The 23,025-nt window shown below is 45.8% G+C and overlaps 1 protein-coding gene across 1 annotated transcript in view; it reads left to right on the forward strand.

Annotated features, from left to right (window-relative positions):
* The window catches only part of gad2 (glutamate decarboxylase 2), a 164,831-nt gene extending 143,462 nt beyond the window's left edge, over window positions 1-21,369 (forward strand). Inside the window, exons 14-16 of the mRNA XM_070880084.1 lie at window positions 5,010-5,117; window positions 7,564-7,653; window positions 21,196-21,369. Of these exons, the coding sequence (XP_070736185.1) occupies window positions 5,010-5,117; window positions 7,564-7,653; window positions 21,196-21,369 (372 nt within the window). The remainder of the gene's footprint in view (window positions 1-5,009; window positions 5,118-7,563; window positions 7,654-21,195) is intronic.
* The last annotated feature ends 1,656 nt before the right edge of the window (window positions 21,370-23,025 follow it).

Below are 23,025 nucleotides of genomic sequence, written 5' to 3' on the forward strand. Positions count from 1 at the left end.
GAGTCAAACCCACGTTTCCCGCACATAGTAGAGCTGTGCCAGCATTGCTGTTCATCAGATGCTGCACCTGCCTGTGCCCCAATGAGCAGACCTCACGCAATACAGCATGATCAGCTCGCATGAATACTTCAATATTGCTCCCAATGCATTGCCTAGGACATACCGAGAGAGCGCTACGGTTGGGTGTGGGGGAGGGTGGCAGGGGAGGGGGGGGGGGGAGATTTCTAACCCATCTGCCGCTGAAACCCTCATCCTTGCCTGTGTCACATCCAGACCAGATTCGATGACTCCCATCCTCCATTTTGCATAAACTTCAGCTCACCCAAAATTCTGCTGCCCGCATCCTATCTACTGCTCACTCATCACTCCTGGCCTTGGTGGCCTATATTGGCTCCCGGTCCCCATTGCCTCAAATTTAAAATTCTCATCCTCATGTTTAAATCCCTTCACTGCCTTGCCCCTCCCTATCTCTGTAACTTTTCCCAGCCCTACACCTCCCCGCCCCCCCACCCCCGCAACTCTCCATTCCTGCGACATTGGGCTCTTGTGCAGCCCCGCTTCCCTTTGTCCCATCATTGGTGACCTTGCCTTCAACCGTGGAGACCTCGCACACTAGAATTCCCTGCCACTCCACCTCTTTCTCCTCCATTAAGACCATCCATATACCCCACTTCTTTGACCAAGCTATTGGTCACCCCCTCCTAATACCTCCTTCTTCAGCTAAGTATCCATTTTTTTCTGTTTGCGCCTCTGTAACGCACCTTGGGAAGTTTTTCTACATTAAAGGTGTTATAACCTGCAGGGTAACGGACTTAGAGCTGGTAATTGTGATTAGACTGTATACCTCTTGTTGGCCGGCGCAGATACGATGGTAAGTACTGCAAGCAATCAAATACGGCCAGGGTGATCTCCTGGACTACTTTCAATCACCTGGATGGGTCGGAGAGGAATTTTCCCACATTTTTTCTCCCTAAATTGGCCTGGGTTTTAATCTGGTTTTTTTCTCTCCCAGGAGATCACATGGTTCCGGTTGGGGTGGAGTGTAGAATGTTTTAGTGTCGCAGTTGTGTGAGGTGGACTGGTTGGGCTGGGTACTCTTTGCTTTTCTGCCATTGTTCATTGTTCATAGGTTTATATGTAACCTTCAGGGCTGCTGACCGAGGGCCGTGCGGCTCTTTGTCAGCTGGTGCGGACACGATGGGCCGAAATGGCCTCCTTCTGCGCTGTAAATTTCTGTTTCTATATGAATGCAAGTTGTTGTTTCTCCATCGGAGAACAGTGCTGGGAAGAATCCAGACTCTTTGAGAGGAAACGGTTAGATGACTCACCCTAATGAAGTGCTTCTCCTACAAGTCAGTTTAAGAAATGGATTGATGTGGGTTTGGCAGCAGGTCTGCTATCAGCGCTCTTAAATGGTGCGGGGGATGAAGTGATCTGTACAATTGGGAGGGAAATGAGTTAAAAGAACAAAGCAAGTGAATGTGTAGGATGATAATAAGAGAGCCTCCATTTTCTGATCGTTGTTATATTAGTTGAAATGATGTAGCTTTGTGGCCTGGTGCAGCAGTATGTTGGAGCACCACAGAATGCTAGAACTTGGTATTACAATTCAGCCTAGTTCCCAATGTTCCTTAATTCTCCACAACAGTCACTTTCCGTGGGCAAACCTGCACTTCCTATGACTCAAAACTTTACTTTATGTGCCAAATATCTGTGACAGCAGATTATGGGGCAAACAATGGGATATGTGTTGGAAATGGTGCAGGATACCATTCTATTCTCCTGATCTCTCCAAACCAGCAGGCAAATATCATCCTGACAGAGCAGGCAGCTCAGGCTAAAGCTACTGATTTGTTTAATTTATTCGTTCATGGGATGTTGGCGTCGTCAGCAAGGGCAGCATTTAGTGCCCATCCCTAATTGCCCTTGAGAAGATAGTGGCGAGCCACCTTATACAACTGAGTGACTCGCTGGGCCATTTCAGAGGGCAGTTAAGAGTCAACCACATTGCTGTGGGTCTAGAGTCACATATAGGCCAGACCAGGTAAGGGCGGCAGATTGACATAGATCATAATTGCCTTCCCTAAAGGACATTAGTGAGCCAGATGGGTTTTTACCACAATCCAGTCGTTTCACGGGGTTGGATTTTCATTATTTAGCTAAACCACTGGTTTTCCGGTGGTATTTCGGTGCTATTTAAAAATCAATTTTTTTTTTAACCACCAAAATACCACTTTCGCTCAAGGCTGCTATTTTCATCAAATATGACCGGTTGTAGAGCTAACTGTATTTTGTTCTTATTTTTCATTGTACAACACTCAAAGTAAAATGGGTGGTAAATTTGCGGGTGGTAAAAATTATGGTATTGATGAATTTACCTCTGGTGGTAATTTTTAGTGGTATTTTGGTGTTGGAGTCTTGGCCGCAGGCAAAAGAAATGCAGGGTGGGGGCTGATGTTTTATTGCTGTTTTTGTTCTTGCTGTTGCTGTTGTAGTTCTTGTAGTTGTTCTTGCAGTTGTTCCTGTTGTTATATTGTTGTTGTAAAAATGTTTAAATCGTTGAAAATAAAAATTATTTATTTATTGACTTTTACATTTTTCAAAGTTTACAACATTTTATAAAATATTGTTAAACCTAACCATTCTTGTACTGTGTCTAACTTTTAGAAAATGAAGGGTAAAACTCAACGATAGAGTGGGCGGTAAAGGTGAAACGTAACTCCGTCTGTTCAAGCAAAGCATTGATTTATGAGCTGCTGATGTCCTCAAATATCCTCAAATGTTCTCAAAATAGTCTCAAAATGTCCTCAAATGTCCTCCAATTTTCTTACATATTCTTAAAATGTCATCAATTTTTCTCAAATAATCCATTAAAAGTCTCAAATAACCTTAAAATCTAACTCTGAACTTACATAAAGATGTCTGTGTAAAACTCCGCCCTCTCTCAAGTGGGCTGGACTGCAGCTCCATTTTTTAAAATGGCGTCCGTTGCACTGGATTCGATCAGATAAGATCAGATAAGACTGCACTTTTCTTGGTGGTAATTTAGGCCAGTAGCAAAAATGGTGGTATTTGATGAATTTATCTCTGGTGGTAATTTTTAGTGGTATTTCAGTGAATTATGTCATAAAAACGGCAAAAAAATAAGGTGGTAAATCACTGATGATTTTAATACCAGTGGTATTTTGGTGCTAAATTATGGAATCGGCGATATTTCGGTGGTAATCTGCGATGAATTTCGATGGTAAATGGGTGGTAAATGACGAAAATCCAGACCTTGGTCTGATTACTGATACTAGTTTTCTATTCCAGATTTTTTTTTAATTTAATTAACTGAATTTAAATTCTCCAGCTGTTACAGTCAGATTTGAACTCTTGTCCTCAGATCATTAGTCCAGTAATATAACCACTATGCTATCATATCAATTAATCGTTATTGAAAATGAAAAATGATATTGGAGGAAAAAACTAAACCAGCAGATAAAAACAATACACTGCTTAAAACCGGTTTCTGAGTTCAACAATATAAGCAGTTCAGAGTCATTATAGACTTTTTTTTCCAAAATTATAAACTGAGTTTGTGTACCATACACGGGCTCAAAGAACATTGGAGTCACAACTCATTGCTGCAATGTAGCTAAACAGATTAACTATGTCAATTCAAGCAATTGCCACAGCTTTCATTTTTACACCCAACCTGCGCTGTTTCAAAAGTGTAAAAATACACAATTCAGGTCGAAGCATACTCTGCTACAATGGGCTAGAGTTTTGGGATTCAGCAGCATGTGCTAATAGAACAGCTATTACAGTCTGACTTTTATCGACACACACTGGGATTGTAATTTTTGTGATTAACTTTCTTGGAGGCCCGCACCATTTTCACGGGCTTCATTTTAATATTCACGGCGAGGAGCTCCGCGCATTTGGGGCACTGAACGGCACATCGCTGATTGGGAGGAGAAGGGCCAGAAAATCCTACAGCTCCTCCTCAGATCCGAGGCAGCATTGTCCATTGGGGGGTGGGGTCATCTGGGAGGGAGGGAGGGACGCGGAGTATCTGGCACCGGGCAAGATCTTTCATTAAATAAACTTACCTTTAATGTTTTCGGCGCAGCCTCCAGAGGGGGGGTTCCTTTAAGGACTGGTGATTAGACTGCTCTCTGTGGATTGCCACTGGGCGGAGCTTGCGCAGTGTACACCCCACCCATTGGAACTCCACAACGGCATCATGCCATCCTCGATAGCATAACTTTATGAGGCTGGTGCCTGTTTCCCGGCCTGGGCCAAAGTAGGAGCAGGTAGGATGCTGGCGATAACCAGGAGCATAAGGCACCTTTCGTTATTTTTGTTCTCACTGTCCAGTTCCTGCCAAAAGGTGGAGCAGTAGAGGGAACAAAATCAATCCCATTGTCTGAGGAAACAAACCATTGTGTTCTAACAGGAGAATGTCTACAGGTAATCAATAGTGAGTCATCTTTCTTTGAACCTGTCAGCAACACTCTAAATGGGGTTTATGTATCTCTGACACCCCTTAAACACAAAGACGAAGAATTCTCTTCGGAATGCTGCTAGAAGAAACCCAATGAGTGACACATTGGCCGAGCTACAAATTCGTCTAAAAAGTTAAAATGTAGAATTTCTTATGAATTGGGACAAGCTGTGGCTAGGATCCATCACACGTGACTACATTCTGCGTGGCATTATCGTGAGGAAGTAGTGAGCAAAGACCAGCCACTTTCCTCACACTCGGAGAGAGTGATCTTTAATCTGCTACTTGCCTCCTGGGTTGCGGTTTCAGAATGGGACCGGTCCACTTCTGAGAACAGGTCATCTAGTCTCCTCCTCCACCTCCCCCCACCCACACTTGCCTGTGGATGGTTACTGGTACACAAAGACCCACTCGGAGAAGCAGGGAGCAGATCATTTCCAAAGGTGCTCGATGGATGGTTTGTCCATGTGTTTGCATCACGACTGACTAAAGGCAAACTGATCTTTCACCTCTTTTGCAGGGTACCATGGGATTTGAAGCACAGATTGACAAATGTTTGGACCTCTCCGATTACTTGTACAATAAAATAAGGAACAGAGAAGGATATGAAATGGTGCTTGATGGGAAAGTATGTTTGAATTTTTTTCAATTACTAAGACAGAAAAACGTTTTACAAGTTTAAGATGAAACTCCCAGCAAATGGAGGACATGTGAAATCCTATTTGACACTAAGGGGCCGAAATTGCCCCTTTCTATAAGAACCGTGACCACCTCAAAGAGGCGACCACGGGTCGGCAAGGAATCACCGCTCGGTCAGCGCGGAGGGGCCGACATTTTGTAAATTGCCCTCCTTTATTTTTGGAGCAGTGTACGGGACCACCGCGCCCATTTTCCCGTCGCGTCGGGCATGCACCGCCCCTTGCCGACCAGCGATATCCCGCTTTCCGACCCCCTCTTGGGTGCCAGGTCGCTGGCCCGGCCAAAACCCACCCTGGTGACCCAGTATATGCCAATAAAGTGGCTGCAGAGTTCGCAGCGGCCCTCCCCTTTAATTGAAGGGGAGGGAAGTTATGACGCTTCAGTGTGATGCTGATGAACTTGGAGCGACGGCCGTTCTGATCCGCCTGCACTTTCTCACAAAACCAACACCGCTCCGACCGGAAAGAAGAAACAAAGTGCTGAAAATCGCTGGATTGTCCGCCCCATGCTTTGGGGCAGATGGAACACTCAAAAATCGGTAGGTGCACCCCATTTCGGTCGGAGGGCAATTTCGGCCCCTAAATATGTTAGCATATAGAACCAACGCAACAAGTCAAGTTATATTTTGATAAAGTAGTGCAGATATTTGTTTCAATCTGTGCTAAACTGTATTTTACTTCTGTTGTTGAGCCAGCTGTCACTGTGATGAGCTGCCCTTGAACACCCAAGCTGTTTCTCATTCCTCCAAGCTGCGGCCAACCTCACTGCACTGCCCCTGAGCTAGACAATCTGCCTGTACCCTTTGAACTACCTCTAACTCCACGGAGCTGTTTCACAGCCTTCTGATCCTGCTGAGCGGCCTCTACGAGGAGGGAGGAGGGGGTGAATCAGTAATTGTTTTAGTATAAAACAAAGCCGAGTAATACAGCATCACTCGGGTGGCAGTATTTATGAAAATAATAACCTCTTGCCATTCATTGTTGGAGTACATTTCAAACCTTACTGTCTGATCTGCAAGTAAAGAACAATTAAGGTAAAAAATATAGGGGTCGAGATTGATCAAAGTTAAGTTCCGCCCATTTACCATCAAAAAGACCGCTAAGATCCTGACGGTTCTTTGGGCGGAAGTTTGTTCAAAAAAGAAGGAAAAAAGCACCCGGCGACAAAAATGGGCGATTCTGGGCGGTAGGTGGGATTCTGGGCGGCAAATGCAATCCTAGAAGAAGTTCTGCTGAGACTGGAGTCGGACCCAGGGAGGGGGGAAACGCACAAAAAGAAAATGTTCAAAAAATAAAAAACAAAACATCACAAAACCTTCAGAGGACCCTTTCACACAAAATTGTTGCAAAAGAAGACAAAAATCTCACTTACCTTTTTTTGCAGGCCTTCATACCTACCATCCCGGTAAGACCTGCTACCACGCGGCAGTCTTTTCTCCTGCTGGAGCGGAGACCCGCTCGGATGAATCTCGGGCGGGAGCGGGCGGGGGGACTTTTTTCGGCGTTGCACACCGGTGCACGCCAGCAGATGCTCCCCAGCGGTCCTTCCAAACTGCCGGCGTGAGGGCCTCACCAATTTACCACGAAAGGAAGAGCGCCAAGAAAACGGGGAAACCATCGAGTTTTGCCGGCAGTGGGACCATCAATTTCAGGCCCAATAACTACTTCCACTTCGAACAAACCAGCTAAATGGAATACCAACTTAGAGAGACAGGAATTGTGAGCCCCGCTAGATGCAAATGCAGGATGGGGTGCAGAATTGTGGACTACACATATAGTGAGGCTCCACAACTCTTTTGAGGAAAACATAATAAATTAAATCAAGTGCCCCCCGATCTGGGGGACACTCCAAACACTTTTCACGTGCCCTTTTTGTGAGGCTCCACACCAGAATATAACCCACACCACCTACAGTAGTATATCAGAAAAATTAAAAGAGTGACAGCCAAGCATAAGAAATAGAATAATATTTCAAGTCGATGTAAAATTCAGTGCAGGATTCAGAGTAACAACCAGCATGAATTAAAGTAAAGATCAGAGCGAGACAGTAAGAATCATAAGAATCAAAGTAACAATCAGAGGATGAATCAGAATAACAATCAAAGTAAAACTCAGAGTGAGAATCAAGGGGGAACATTTCCTCCACTTCATTATTTGTAGTAGGATCAAATACAATTTGTGCTTTTGCTACAAAACGCACACAGCAGAAACCTCCTCTCCGTATATAAGAAGCTGAATAAAACCATTTGAAGAAATATTGTTTAAATGTCATTTAACGAACGGTTGGATGTATTCTGTAATGCTTTAAGCAATTTAATCCTCAGCTTCCTCCTGTTCTTCCCGAATGATCATTTTTGCCCTGTTTCTGTTGTTCAGCCACAGCACACCAATGTCTGCTTCTGGTATTTGCCTCACAGTATTCGCCACCTACCTGATAATGAAGAACGAAGGAGTTTGCTCACGAAAGTAAGCCAGTTTTCATTTATTTTGTGTCAATACAAATACAATTTAGGGAATCCAATCGATAGACGAATAAGATGAGGCAATTAAGGTGGATTCCTGTTGTGTAAAGGTGAGGGGAAGGGGTTGTTTCTGAGGTAATTGTATATTGCAATACAGATCATTCGAGAGAATTCTGCTTTTTTTAAAAACGATCACACTAACAAGCCCGCTCCCTTCCTGGCTTTTTCTCCAGCCTACTCCCTTCCCAGATTTTTTTTATCAAGTCCGCTCCCTTCCTGGTTTAAAAAAATATATAACTAACCCATTCCCGTAATGCACAACGCGTCCGGTTCGTTGGCAGCGGTCGAGTCCTTAAAACAGACAGTAAGGTGGTAGCACCAGTATGTGCCATTACAGCAGTGGTTGAAAGAAATTTGAGCCTACACCACTGAGTTCCTAATCTCAGACCTATCACTGTTGTAGTGTATTCATCGTTATAGGCAGTCCCTCGGAATCGAGGAAGACTTGCTTCCACTCCTGAAGTGAGTTATTTGGTGGCTGAACAGTCCAATACGAGAGCCACAGACTCTGTCACAGGTGGGACAGATAATCGTTGAGGGAGGGGGTGGGTGGGACTGGTTTGCAGCACGCTCTTTCCGCTGTCTGCGCTTGATTTCTGCACGCTCTCGACGATGAGACTCGAGGTGCTCAGTGCCCTCTCGGATGCACTTCCTCCACTTAGGGCGCTCTTGGGCCAGGGACTCACAGGTGTCAGTGGGGATGTCGCACTTTATCAGGGAGGCTTTGAGGACGTCCTTGTAGCATTTCCGCTGCCCACCTTTGGCTCGTTGCCGTGAAGGAGCTCCGAGTAGAGCACTTGCTATGGGAGTCTCGTGTCTGGCATGCGGACTATGTGGCCTGCCCAGGGAGCTGATTAAGTGTGGTCAGTGCTTCAATGCTGGGGGTGTTAGCCTGAATGAGGACGCTGATGTTGGTCATTTGTAGGATCTTGCGGAGACATCGTTGGTGATATTTCTCCAGCAACTTGAGGTGTCTACTGTACATGGTCCATGTCTCTGAGCCATACAGGAGGGCGGCTATTATACAGTCCTGTAGACCATGAGCTTGGTGACAGTTTTGAGGGCCTGGTCCTCAAACACTCTTTTCCTCAGGCGACCGAAGGTTGCACTGGCGCACTGGAGGCGGCATTGGATCTCGTTGTCGATGCCTGCTCTTGTTGATAGGTGGCTCCCGAGATATGGGAAGTGGTCCACGGTGTACAGGGCCGCGCCGTGGATCTTGATGACTGGGGCTGCCCTTTTAAGCTGTCACAAGTGTTAAAGTCCTGCAGTAGCAAGACTTAAAGGGAGAAAAATTTGGTCATGCCCCATCGGGGCGTTAATTTTATTCGTTTTGAAAATCAATGGATGGAAAACCAGTGTAACTGGAGCTGAACATCCTTCATATTTTGTCAGCCTATCTTAAAGGATGGGAGGGGTGCAGTGCATTCATTCAGGCACTAGAGGGGGAACAAAGACTATGCTGTAAAAGAAAAAAGACCGGCATTTACATAGCGGCTTTCACGACCTCAGGACCCCCCAAAGCACTTTACAGACAATGAAGTACTTTTAAATTGTAGTCACTGTTGCAATACAGGAAACGTGGCAGCCAATTTGCACACAGCAAGCTGCCTTAAGCAGCAGTGTGATAAAGAAAGAAAGACTGCATTTATATAGCGCCTTTCACAACCAGCAGACGTCTCAAAGTGCTTTACAGCCAATGAAGTACTCTTGGTGTGCAATCACTGTTGTAATGTAAGAAATGCAGCAGCCAACTTGAGCACAGCAAACTCCCACAAACACCAATGTGATACTGACCAGATAATCTGTCTTTGTCATGTGGATTGAAGGATAACTATTGGCCAGGACACCAGAGATAGCTCTCCAAAATAGTGCCATGAGATCTTTTACGTCCACCTGAGAGGGCAGACGGGGCCTCAGTTTGACGTCCCATCTGAAAGACAGAATGACCAGATAATCTGTTTTTGTTATGTTGATTGAGAGATAAATATTGGCCAGAACACCAGAGATAACTCCCCTGCTCTTCTTCGAAATAGTGCCATGGGATCTTTTACGTCCACCTGTGAGAGCAGACAGGGTCTCAGTTTAATATCTCATCCGAAAGACAGCACCTCCGACAGTGCAGCGCTCCCTCAGCACTGTACTGGAGTGTCAGCCTAGATTTTTGTGCTCAAGTATCTGGAGTGGGACTTGAACCCACAACCTGTGACTCAGAGGCAAGTGTGCCACGAACTGAGCCATAGCTGATACTATCAGCTGATTATATCACATGAAATAATCAAGAACGTTTCCTGCAAATAAAAATGTGTTTATAAATACAAACATGACATCCATGGAAAGGTGTAGAACAGAGGCCAAGAACCAGCCCACATTGAAAGATCGTCCCCCATACCATTCTTGTACATCAGTCGGTGTTAGCTTCCTGGCAGCATTAGCAAAAGCCTGGGGATGTGTTAGCTGTAGTCTCATGCTCACTAGCACTCGTTTCTGGGCTGATTCCACCTAAATGAATTTCATATAGAACCTTTATGTGAGAGTTTCCCATTGATTCAAATCCAGGTCCCAGAGACGAAAAGATAGTGTTCAAACTCCATTGTTTCCACTTGTTGGTGGGAATGGGACGGTAATGAAACCCATCCACTTCCATTTTGGTCAATGCCTTGAAATAGGCAGCCACGGCTCCCACCGGAAACAGGCAGCAGCTTCGTAATGAACATGGAACCCGGGACAATTTTGATGGATAAGCTCACAGCATCCACACTACGTGTGCCCTAAACCACTAATTTAGCAGAATGTAGCCAAACCAGAATCCCTTAAAGACTGGAGGCCAACGTAAAACGAGATGCTGCATGCTTTTTGGAACATTTTTGAGGAGGTTAGGGTGAGCAAAATAGCTCTTCCTGGGCTGCCAGCAAAGTGCTGCATCTGCTTACTCATCTTCCACTGCCCCCCCTTCCCTTTAGGTTGCACCTGGCAGCTTCAATCCACAGATGGGCCCCGGATTTCCCATCCCCCATCCCCCCCCCCCCCTCCCCTCCCCTCCCAATTATCGGGCTGCCTTTCTGTGCTGGAACATGGGAACAGCTCACTTCTCAAAATCAGATGAGCCCTGACTATCAGAATAGGCCAGGCTACTTGCTGGTCTCATCGAGCAGCCTGCCCCCTGATGTGCCCTTCAGTTCCTCGCTGAAAGATTATTTCTAAAATTTTTCTTTTGCAAAATTACCCTCGAACTGCCTGCGTTATCAAGCATATTAAAGCATTCTTTTCTGATTTTCACACCCTGCATGAGGAGCTCTCACTCCCAGTCCTCTCACAGTGCCACTGTTGACCTAGCTAGTAGAAGCTGGATAACAACCTTGTCGTCCTTACTACTAGGGGGATCAAGGGGTATGATGAGAAAGCAGGAATGGGGTACTGAAGTTGCATGTTCAGCCATGAACTCATTGAATGGCGGTGCAGGCTTGAAGGGCCGAATGGCCTACTCCTGCACCTATTTTCTATGTTTCTATGTAACAACAGACTGCCGTTGATTTGAGTCTCGGATTTTTCTTCCTCCTTCACATCTGCTCACTCTCTCCGATGTTCACAACCTCACTGTTTGCAACCTTGGCGTCCTATTTGATTCTGAGCTATGCGTCCGACCCCACATCCTCTCCATGACAAAGGCCACCTACTTCCGACTACGCAACATCGCCCGACTCCACCCCTGCATCAGCTCACCTGCTGCTGAAAGCCTCATTCATGCTTTTGTTGCCTCGAGACTATTCCAAGGCTCTCCTGGCCCGCTCCCCCATCTTCCACCCTCCATAAACTTGAGCTCATCCAAAGGTCTTCCGCCTGTATCCTAAATCGCATCAAATCCCATTTACCGATCACCCCTGTGCTTGCTGACCTGCATTGGCTCCCAATCCATCAACAAAACTCTCATCCTGGTGTTCGAATCTCTCCAAGGCCTCTCCCATCTCTATCTCTGTAACTCCGCTAGTCTTACAACTCTCCGAGAACTCCACATTTCTGGAACTTTGGCATCTTGTGCCTCCCACGCTTCCTTCATCGCAGCCGGTTAAGCCGTCAAGGCCCTAAGCTCTGGAATTTCCTCCCTAAACCTCTCCGCCTCTCTCTTCTGCTTTAAGATCTTCCTTAAAACCTACCTCTTTGACCAAACATTTAGTTGCCTTTCTTAATGTCTCCTCCTTTGGCTCGGTGTCAATTTTTGTCTGATTATGCTCCTCTGAAGCGCCTTGGGACATTTTACTAGTTAAAGATGCGATATAAATGCAAGTTGACTTGGCCGAGAGAATGTGGGGAACTGGATGTGCAAAAGCCCGTCCCTTCTATTTCCTTGTTGCAACAATATCCTGCACTTCTGGATTTATAGAAATAATGCAGATAACTCAAAGATTTTAGAGGAAATAAAGAGACTGTACAAAAAACACAGAGTGTTCTCAGCTTGCAGCTGAGTTGTAGTGACAGGTTTGCTGCTCTTTGCAGCTGGTCTTCCCGCTCTGTTGGTGAAATAGTGATTTTACTGAACGTGGCGGGCTGATTCATTACACTATTTAGCAGCCACTGCTTTCAAGAGGAGAAGGGCCAACAAGTCTGGTGCAGCCTGACACAGTGGCCAGCGAGTGAGATGGAATTGGTGGCAAGGATGTGGAGATTGTGCTGAGGGCCTTCCCAATGATTCAGATGGTTTGGTGATTCAATCTGCTGGTGGTGTAGATCATTTTATTTGTCGTGTGGTTTGCCTCAAGCTCACACCTTGTACATCCTGTAAGGTTCAAACTTCAAGCCAATGAATGTCAGCTTAGGCTCACTGGTAGCACTCACAGCTCTCAGTTAGAAAGTCCCGCCCCAGAAATGTGAGCACATAATTGAGGCTGACACTTCAGTGCAGTTCTGAGGGAGTACTGCACTGCCAGTTTCAGATGAAATGTTAAACTGATCTCTCAGATAGATTTAAAAGATCCCATGGCATTATTCAAAGAAATCAGGGGCGTTCTCCCAGTGTCCTGACCAATATTTATCCGGCAACCAATATCACTAAAAACAGAATATCTGGTCATTTATCTCACTGCTGTTTGAGGGACCTTACTGTGCACAAATTAACTGCTGCAACTCCTTACAATTTTCTTTTATTCATTCATGGGATGAGGGCGCGCTGCTGGCAAGCTCAGCATTTATTGCCCATCCCTGATTGCCCTTGAGAAGATGCTGGTGAGCCGCCTTCTTGAGTCGCTGCTGTCTGTGAGGTGAAGGTACACCCACAATGCTGTTAGGGAGGGAGTTCCAGGGTTTTGACCCAGTAACGACAGAGGAACAGCAATATATTTGCAAGTCAAGATGGTGTGTAACTTGGAGGGGAAGTTGAAGGTGATGGTGTTCCCATGCGACTGATACCCTTGTCCTTCTAGGTGGTAGAGGTCGCGGGTTTGGGAGGTGCTGTCGCAGAAGCCTTTGCGAGCATCTTGTAGATGGCACACATTGCAGCTATGGTGCGCCTGTGGTGGAGGTAGTGAATATTTAAGGAGTTGGATGGGGTGCCAATCAAACGGGCTGCTTTGCCCTGGATAGTGTCGCGCTTTTTGAGTGTTGTTGGAGCTGCACTCATCTAAGCAAGTAGATATTCCATCACACTCCTGACTTGTGGCTTGTAGATGATGGAAAGGCTTTACGGAGTCAGGAGCAATAAGCTCCTGCACAGGCCGCTTGCCGGTTTCTCAATTGTAAAACTGCGCATGTGTGGATGTTTGAATGGACCACGCAGGCCCTTAAAGGGGCCGTGCACTCCCAAAAAAATTAGCGAGAACATTGGTCAGGAGATGAGTCGCTCGCCACAGAATACCCAGCCTCTGATCTGCTCTTGTAGCCACAGTATTAATGTGGCTCGATAAATACGTCGACTATGTCCTGGAGTTCAGCCTCTGTGTGTGCACAGACGCAGACGTCATCCATGTACTGTAGCTCGACGACAGAGGTTGGAGTAGTCTTGGACTTGGCCTGGAGACGGCGAAGGTTGAACAGCTTCCCACTGGTTCTGTAGTTTAGTTCCACTCCAGCGGGGAGCTTGTCAACTGCAAGTATCGTTGCCGAGAGCATGCAGAAATCAAGCGCAGGCAGCGGAAGGAACGTGCGGCAAACCAGGCTCCCTGCCCACCCTTCCCCTCAACCACTGTCTGTCCCACCTGTGACAGAGACTGTGGTTCTCATATTGGACTGTACTGCCACTTAAGAACTCATGCCAAGAGTGGAAGCAAGACTTCCTTGATTCCGAGGGACTGCCTATGATGATTAATGTGGCTGGTCCGGTTAAGTTTCTGGCCAATCATGACCCCAGGATGGTGGGGGATTCGACGATGGCAATCCCATTGAATGTCAAGGGGATGTGCCTAGACTCGCTCTTGTTGGAGATGATCATTGCCTGGCACTTGTGCGCTCTCAGATAGACTTAAAAGATCCCATGGCACAATTCAAAGAAATCAGGGGAGTTCTCCCAGTGTCCTGACCAATAACTATCTTGCAACCAATATCACTAAAAACAGAATATCTGGTCATTAATCTCACTGTTGTTTGTGGGACCTTAGTGTGCACAAATTGGCATGTATATTACTTGCCACATATCAGCCCAAATCTGAATGTTTCCCAGGTTTTGCTGCATGCAGGCATGGACTCCATCATTATCTGAGGAGTTGCAAATGGTACTAAACATTGTGTGAACATCCCATATCTGATCTTATGATGGAGGGAAGGTCATTAATGAAGCATCTGAAGATAGTTAGGGCTAGGATGCCGCCACATTTAGTCAAATGCTGCCTTAATGTCAAGGGCAGTCACTCTCACCTCAACACTAGAATTCATCTCTTTTATCTGTTTGGACCAAGGCTGTGATGAGGTCTAGTGCTGAGTGGTCCTGTTGGAACCCAAACTGAGCGTTGGTGAGCAGGTTATTGATCTGTAAGTGCCACTTAATAGCACTTTCGATGATACCCTCCATCACTTTGCTGATGATTGAGAGTAGGCTGATGGGGTGGTAATTCACTGGACAGGACATGCCTGGGCAATTTTCCACTTTATCAGGTAGATACCAGTTTTGTGCCTGTACTGGAACAGCTTGGCGAGAGGCACAGCTAGTTCTGGAGCACAAGTCTTCGGCACTACAGCCGGGATGTCGTTGGGGTCATAGGGCCCGAACTTGGTCGAGGTTCCGCCAACAGCCACCGAACTTCTGCCGAAATAGTTTTTTTTGGCGATTCCTCTGGTCCCGCACATCTGCAGCCCAGGTGCCACCCGCCGGGAGATTCCTCGCAGAGGTTTCTCCGGCGCTACTTGCTGCCGCCTGCCTGCGCTGGAGGCTGGAAATCTGGGATTTTCCTCAGACACCATGGACTAAGATCACCCTGCCGCCCGCTGGCAAAAAGCTGGTCTGAGCTGGCTGTGAGTCAGGCGGCAGGGAGAATCGCTCAGCGTTCTGCGGTGCTTCACATCCCGGGTATCGTGCACATGCAGCAGCATTAACAGTGGCACAGAAATAGCAATGTGATGGACCTCAAGCCGCACACAAAGAGTTGAGATATGTAATTCCAGATTAGACTGTTGAAGGTAAGGTGTGGTAGAGGAAGCGGCAATGAGTGTTGAAAGATGGTAAAGCCTCAATGGAGATGCCCTACAAGAGTCTTGAAACCATTTCAGGCAGAAGATTTTTAGTTACAGATTGTGACTGCGCATGTGGTATGATCTTAGGTCAGAGAAAATGGGCAAGAGTTAGAATATGTAAAGCTCTGGCAGGTCTCGGCAGGTGCTAGTGAGAACGGCATGACATGAGGTATGGAAGATGTAAAAATACATATAATGGACTGCAATTAACTGTTGCACATGTCATCTCAGGGATCCCACCACATGATGTTTGGCGTGAGAAAAAGTTGGGTGAAGTGCAAGCCTTAATGTGTGCACTGCAAGTAGTTCAACTGATCGTCATTGAATGGAAGCCTTCCTGCATTGGTGACCCTTACTTGTGGCGAGATGGCTCGATGGAAGGATCAATTATACAGTAGAATAATAGGTGGAGGGCAAGATATCCCTCATACAGTGGAACACCAGAGGGAGAGCTGTGTTTTTCTCAGAAGGCACCACACACATTATGTAAAAATGAGACACTGACCAAGAGTGGGTGAACAAAATGTGAATTTATTGAAAAGTGCAGCATTCCAAAAGTTACAGATCATAACATTAACGAGCATATACACCACCAACACCCACCCCTCTACCCACCACCACCACCTCTCTTCCCCCCCCTCGAAATGAAGCCCATCGTTCTCTTCTTCGCTCCGCCTTCAAGGCGGCGTGCAGTACCCCTGCCTCTCACTGACTCTGCTTGATCAGGTTGTGCAGGAAGGCAGCTGAATCTGTGAAGACGTGTCCATCTTGGCAAAAAGGTAGGGGGCGTGATTGATGGAGCCAGTGTGTCCGGATCCTCGGGATCTGTGTGCCTTAAGGGTACGGGCTCAGAGGCTTGCATGACCTGGCCAGAAGCCATCGCTTGCCTCAACAGACTCTGTGTTGCACCCCACCGCACTAATAAGTTGCTCCATGCTGTCAGTATGATGTTGAGCAAAGGTCACGATGCTGACAGCTAACCGAGCCATGGTCTGCAGCAGATCGCGACCTAGCTCGCCGTTCGTCCTCGATAGCTGAACTATCTCGTTAATGGCCACAAGCCGTCCTGCATCCTCAGGTGAATGTTGGGTCTGTGTGGGTGAATGCACCATGGTTGGTTTAACGCCACAGCCTCTGCACCTGCCAGCTCTTGTTCCTGGTTCGTCCGGTTCGAACCCCATGAATTCGGACCCCGACGCAAAGGCTCTTCAGACAGGTGGCACACATGTCAGGAAGCTGGTGTCCTCCTCTTGCAGCTCCTTGAGTCCAATTGGCTCTCCCACGGGCCCTTCTCCCCCCTCTCGCTCTTGGGCTTCCTGACTCTGGGTGGCGGAGGTGGGTGCGATGGACATGGGTGATCTTAGGGGTGGTTGGATGAATGAGCCGCTGTCTTGGGTGGTGACAACATCGTGGTGGGAGAACTTGGGATAACTCTTCTCCTTTATGTGCCTGAGGTGGATGGTATGCATTGCTCGTTGCTGTCCGACTCACCATCTGCAAGTAGAGGACGACATTTCATTCTATAGCTGGGGGGTGGAGTTGGTCAGGATAACATATGAGCCATCCAACCTCACATTGTGCCATCAAGGATTTCCACCAAGAATAGCCGACAAAGTGTGCATGAAAACGCTTTAGACTTAAGATTGCATGACCTTTCATGACATGAGCGTCATGCACACTGGAGATTAGTTTAACCTTACCATGCTCTATAACAGGATCTGCATCAGCCTTTGTGTTTGCACGGCGTTGCTCACCCAATGCCAAGGCACACTCCTCCAGGCTGCTCAACTCTATGACCTCTGCTGGGCCCCCTCCCGTGGCTCTCAGGCTTGCTGTTTTGGATGTCTTTTTCTTCTGCGGAAAGAAACGTTACAGCCTTCACCTCTCTTGCTCATGCCCCACACATACACAGACGTTTCTGGCACAAAACTTTTTGGAGTTGTACGGGAGGGCTCCAATAAATGGTTACTCACTCTTGCTGGAGCCAACACATCATTCCAACGTTTCCTATATTGGCCTCCATCCCACGCAATGTTGCCCATTGAGGACACGGCCTCACCAATCTCACTCCAGATGCATCTGTATTGGGGTGGTGGAATCTTTTCATGACCATTCAGGGTGAGGTTTTTATACCTGCGCACCACCTCTGATACAAACTTCTCCAGTTCTTCATCATTAAACCAGGGAGCTCTGGGCCTGGTTTTAACAGTCTTCCTTGAAGCTTTTTGTCCACTCATTTTAATTGCCTCGATGGATGGTTGCTGAATACTTTGTTGCTCTCTATTCCCAACACTCGCCCCTCTCCGACTGGCAGGTGCAAGGAAGTGATCAGCATTTAAGCGCATGCGCAGATGACCCATCAGCCCGATTCACCTCAACACCGCCCCCCAAGTCTCATGCATGCACAGTGCACGGCCTCTGAAGCCTTCTGAGCTGAGAGGCCTGCACTCACCACCCACTGCAGCCGCCGCCCGCTGTAGCCCGCTCCCAGCCGCCGACTTCCGTTGCCTGCTGTGCCACAGCCACGGCAAAACTCGCTCCCAACTGGTCCCAGTGGCAGCGGGTGGAAAAAAGGTATGTGCCGCCCAGGGACCGCCGAGAAATGGACGGGCCTTAGAGTCAACCAAGTTCGGGCCCATAGCCTTTGGTGTTTCCAGTGCGATCAGCCATTTCTTGATATGTGGAGTGAATGGAATTGGCTGAAGACTGGCTTCCAAGATGGTGGGGACTTCAGGAGGTCGAGATGGAGCATTCACTTGGCACTTCAGCCTTGGCTTTTGCACTCACATGTTGGCTTCCGCCATCATTGACGATGGGGATGCTCATGAAGCCTCCTCCTTCCATTAGTTGTTTAATTGTCTAACACTACAAAGGTGACTACATTCCAAAAATACTTCATTGGCTGTAAAGCACTTTGAGACGTCCGGTAGTCGGTGTTGAGATGAATCTTTCTTTCTTTACCACCACACGACTGGGAATGGTAGAATGAGGGATATACTGGGCCATGAGGTTACAGATTGTGGTGCTATACAATTCTGCTGCTGCTGATGGTCCACTGTGCTAGACCTGTTCTGAATCTATCCCATTTAGCTCGGTGGTGGTGCTACACAACACGATGGAGAGTGTCCTCAGTGTAAAGACAGGACTTCATCTCCACAAGGACTGTGTGGTGATCATTCCTGCCAATACTGTCATGGACAGATGCGTCTGCAACAAGTAGATTGATGAGAACGCGGTCAAGTAGGTTTTCCCCTTGTGTTGCTTCTCTCACCATTTGCCGCAGGCTCAGTCTGTCAGTTAAGTCATTCAGGACTCGGCCAGCTCACCTCAGTCATGGCGCTACTGAGCCACTCTTGGTGATGGACATTGAAGTCCCCTACCCAGAGTACATTCTGTGACCTTGCTACCTTCAGTGCTTCTTCCAAGTGGTGATCAACATGAAGGAGTAAATGAGAGACTAGGATCAGTCACTGACCCCCCAGAGGTTAAACAAACACATGCCACAGATTCTTCAGCAGAGGGAGGTTGGTAGGTGGCAATCAGCAGGAGGTTTCCTTGTCTATGTTTGACCTGATGCCATGAAACTTCATGGGGTCCGGAGTCAATGTTGAGGACTCCCAGGGCCACTCCTTCCCAACTGTGTATCACTGTGCCGCCACCTCTGGTGGGTCTTTCCTGCCGGTGGGACAGGACATACCCAGGGATAGTGATGGAGGAGTCTGGGATATTGGCTGAAAGGTATGATTCTATAAGTATGACTGTGTGAGGCTGCTGCTTGACTAGTCTGTGGAACAAATCCCCAGATGTTAGTGAGAAGGACTTAGCATTACAACGGTGGTTACACTTCAAAAGTACTTAATTGACTGTAAAGCGCTTTGGGACATCCTGAGGTCATGAAAGGCACTATATAAATGCAAGTTTTTATTTTCTTTATCATCTTTGACCTGATTCTGTCTCATGAGATCATTAAGTAAAAGGGGATAAGCATTTGAATAAATTTAGACTTTGGGTTAGTTTTGGATTAGGATTCTGTGAAGATGAATCTGACTTTTGAATTTAACCAATGTACAATCAGAAAAGAACCTTTACTGGATAGCACTGGACAGTGACTCACTCCAATACTTGGCAGCCAAACATTCTCCCCAAATTTAAAAAAATACAAGGTGATAGCAAAGTTTAATGGGATAATAACAAGGTGATAACAAAGTTTAGTGGGATGGTGTAATGCATCCACAAAGAAGGATTATTCAGTAAATGGAGATAAATCTCAGTTTAGACTGGTTTTAAATAGATCAAATTTTCATTTTAGGACAAATTTAAAACCTCTTGTGAATGATGCTCCTTTCGACAATTCTATCATTACTTACATGGTACATTTCAAGATGTACTACACTTGTGATTTTACACACACAATTAGGTAGCTCCATATATTATTTCCCGAGAGCTCATTCTGTCTCTGACCTCGTGCTTCATCTTTGAGCTTTGCTTTCACCGTTCTCCATCAGCCTTAATATGTAGTGTTAATTTCATGTACTATTGACAGGCAGGATTCAAGATAACCCCATTAGTGTTGTTTATCCTCAAACTGTCAGCTCAGCCTTCTTTATCAGTATAACATGCCCTCAAGTCATTCATCATTTTCTTGCCACATCTCTCACTCCTATTCATGCACCTATTTGCCATATCGCTGGTTGTGCACATCACAACATACACTTGAGTTTTCGCCTCTTCTGCAACCACAGGTCACATGCTGCTGTGGTGATTTGCAAACGTTTCTGTGTTGGGGATCACCTGCTGCCAGGCTCCTCCCTGCTCGAACTTCTAACAGACCAGGGTCGATTTATACTCCCGAGCAGGAACGCGGCCTGACAAGCAACCAGCCCACTCGGGAGCTGTAACAGGGAAGGTCGACCTATTTTAACAGCCGGGCCACTTGCCAAATTTCCAATCAAATTGGCCAGGAGGAGCATTCCTGTACCTGCTGGCTCACCTGAAAGAAACCTGTAAAAAAAAAAAATTTAAATGTCCACTTACGTGGGCTTCTGCTGCCTTTGAATCCAGATCCCGATAGCTTTGGCCTGGCGGGGAAGCCTCACTTCTCCCCCACTCAGGCCTCAGGTAAAAATAACAGATGGGGCCAATGACATCATCAGAGCCCGATCTGCAGATTAAGAGAAAAAGCCTTGCCGGCTTTGTGTGTTTGCCATTGCTGCCTACAATTTAAAATGACAGTCTGCTCGATAGGCATGGGTAAGTCCTCTGTTCCATTTTAACTATCCTCCCCTGCCCAGTTTCCATCACATATAGGGAGTTAAAATCAACACCAACAGTGTCAGCTACCCAAAGGAAAGCAATTCTGCCATTGCAGAAAATATTTTTTGTTAGTATACAGCAATGGAAATAATATGTCAATAATTCATAAAAATAAGGAATCTGATGACAGATGGACCTCCTCAACCTCATAGACCCCTCTAGAGTCCAGTGATCCCTATGTTTTACTGTGTTCATGCCAATCTCTAATAGTTTGCTTCGGTCTGTGGTCACTTAGTATTCAGAAACATCAAGAATTTGTATGCACTGGCTAGAAAATCCAATTGCTGGATTCTATTAGACCACAGTCTCCACTTAATTGTAATAAACTACAGCTATATAGTGCCCCCAGTGATATTGTTTAGATGGTAATGGATGAATCATGACCAATATGTGAGCAGCTGAGAAATTCGTATTTGTTCCATATTTGTATTCCATTCACAACCAAGAGTTGAACTGGTGAAATGTGTTAAAACTCTTAATAAGGAGACAGATCCTAACTTGCTTTTTGCTGTTTTAGGTGGCTCCACAGATTAAAACTAGGATGATGATATTTGGGACCACAATGGTAAGTTATCAGCCACAAGGTGACAAAGTTAACTTCTTCCGCATGGTCATCTCAAACCCAGCGGCCACACAAGAAGACATTGATTTCCTCATTGAGGAAATAGAGCGACTCGGACAGGACCTGTAACTGCAAGGTTCAAGACATCTGCCCTAATACAATGGAGATGTTGCTATTGTGTGAATGTATTTCATTGTTTACCTCCCCCAAACTAGTCTTGTTTGACATTAGCCCTGACTGCAGGGATTGGAGCTGAAGACTTCCAATGTGGAATTATGGATGTTAGAAGTTATTTAATGCAATTATACATTTTCTGAAGTTAAAAAAGGTGTGAGTTATCAATGATATGTCACACTTCAGGCAAGTTGTCCTAAGGCATTAAGTACTGAAACGATGTATTAACAGTAAATAGAGCACTTTAGAATCCATTTAGATATTTTGTTATGATCCCTCGGCAGCACTCCTTCAGGCATACATTACACACCAATAACACGCAGCATTTCAGTTGTTTCTCATGAAGCCATCTATTTACAAAACATTTTATGATAGTAAAAGTGCAGGTTACTGCTAATTTCATGGATATACAAAGGATTCAATAATAGAGGCTTGTTCCTTATTTTACTCTCTTTAACTAGGTGTGATAAAATCATTTAAAAGGAGATCTGTGCTTCAGCTCTGTGAAATCTTTATTCTATTATTTAAGCTCTGCGAAGTGTCAAATTCAAATATTCTATTTATTTTGATAGAGGAAAAAATGCTTTAATACTTTTAATTGCCATACTTGAATTTGTGAGTTCAATGTTTGAAATCTTCAGACCAGGAGTTTACACATGCAATGTATACCTGTGATGTTGCTCTTCATGCTGTAAAGAAATGGCAAATGACAACTCTGTGGACAACTGAATAGTGATCAGTGTCTGTGAAAGTGTTTCCTTTGTAGAACGTTGAGTAATGTCTAGTTCACCTCAGATTGAGGCTGTGCACTTTAGAATCAAACTGTACTGTGTTAAATGACAATGTTTTAATGTACTAGTATATTGTTATCACACTCGGTACACTTAGGTTTGGTAACGGGAAGCTTTGAATTAAAACTCTGACTTGGTCCTCCACACCCAACATGGTCACATTTCCATTAAATTTTAATAAGCCAGTTATGCAATATAGTTTGTGTCAATCTAAAGGACTAGGCTACGCATGAACGCAAAATGTGCCATGTAGAAAAAAATCATCCAAAGCACACTGAGGCAAGAAGTGTGAGAATACTGCCAAGGGGTAGTCTAATGCCACTTGGGCTTCACTCATGCTGTAATGTAACAACAACCCGTGTGAAGGCACATTTAAAAGGTACACAAATAGATCCATTTGGAAACTTAGCAGCTTTATTTTGAATAGTTTTAATATTAGCTCTGAGCTGGCAATCTGGTCAGCACTCTCCTGACATTAAAGTCGAGCTGGCCTCCAGGAGCTGATATTCCACATATAGCCTTTTATATGTGCACATACAGGTTCAAAGTAGCAGAAGAAGAATTTAACATTGATATCAAGAAGTTCTTTTTTACACAATGAGTGATCTACCCTTGGAATGGACTCCCGGATAAAGTAATGGAAACAAGAAATCTAGAATCATTCAAGAGCCAATTGGATATTTCAATGGAGGGACCTTAAGGTCACTCTAGATGGACAAACCAAGGTGGACTAAATGGCCTTCCTCATCCATATCTATCTTGTATTCTTGTGGTGCATAGATTTCTATTCTCCGAGGACACGGATCAGTAGGAACCAGCA

This window comes from Pristiophorus japonicus, chromosome 5 (assembly GCF_044704955.1).
Source record: "Pristiophorus japonicus isolate sPriJap1 chromosome 5, sPriJap1.hap1, whole genome shotgun sequence".
NCBI lineage: Eukaryota > Metazoa > Chordata > Chondrichthyes > Pristiophoridae > Pristiophorus > Pristiophorus japonicus.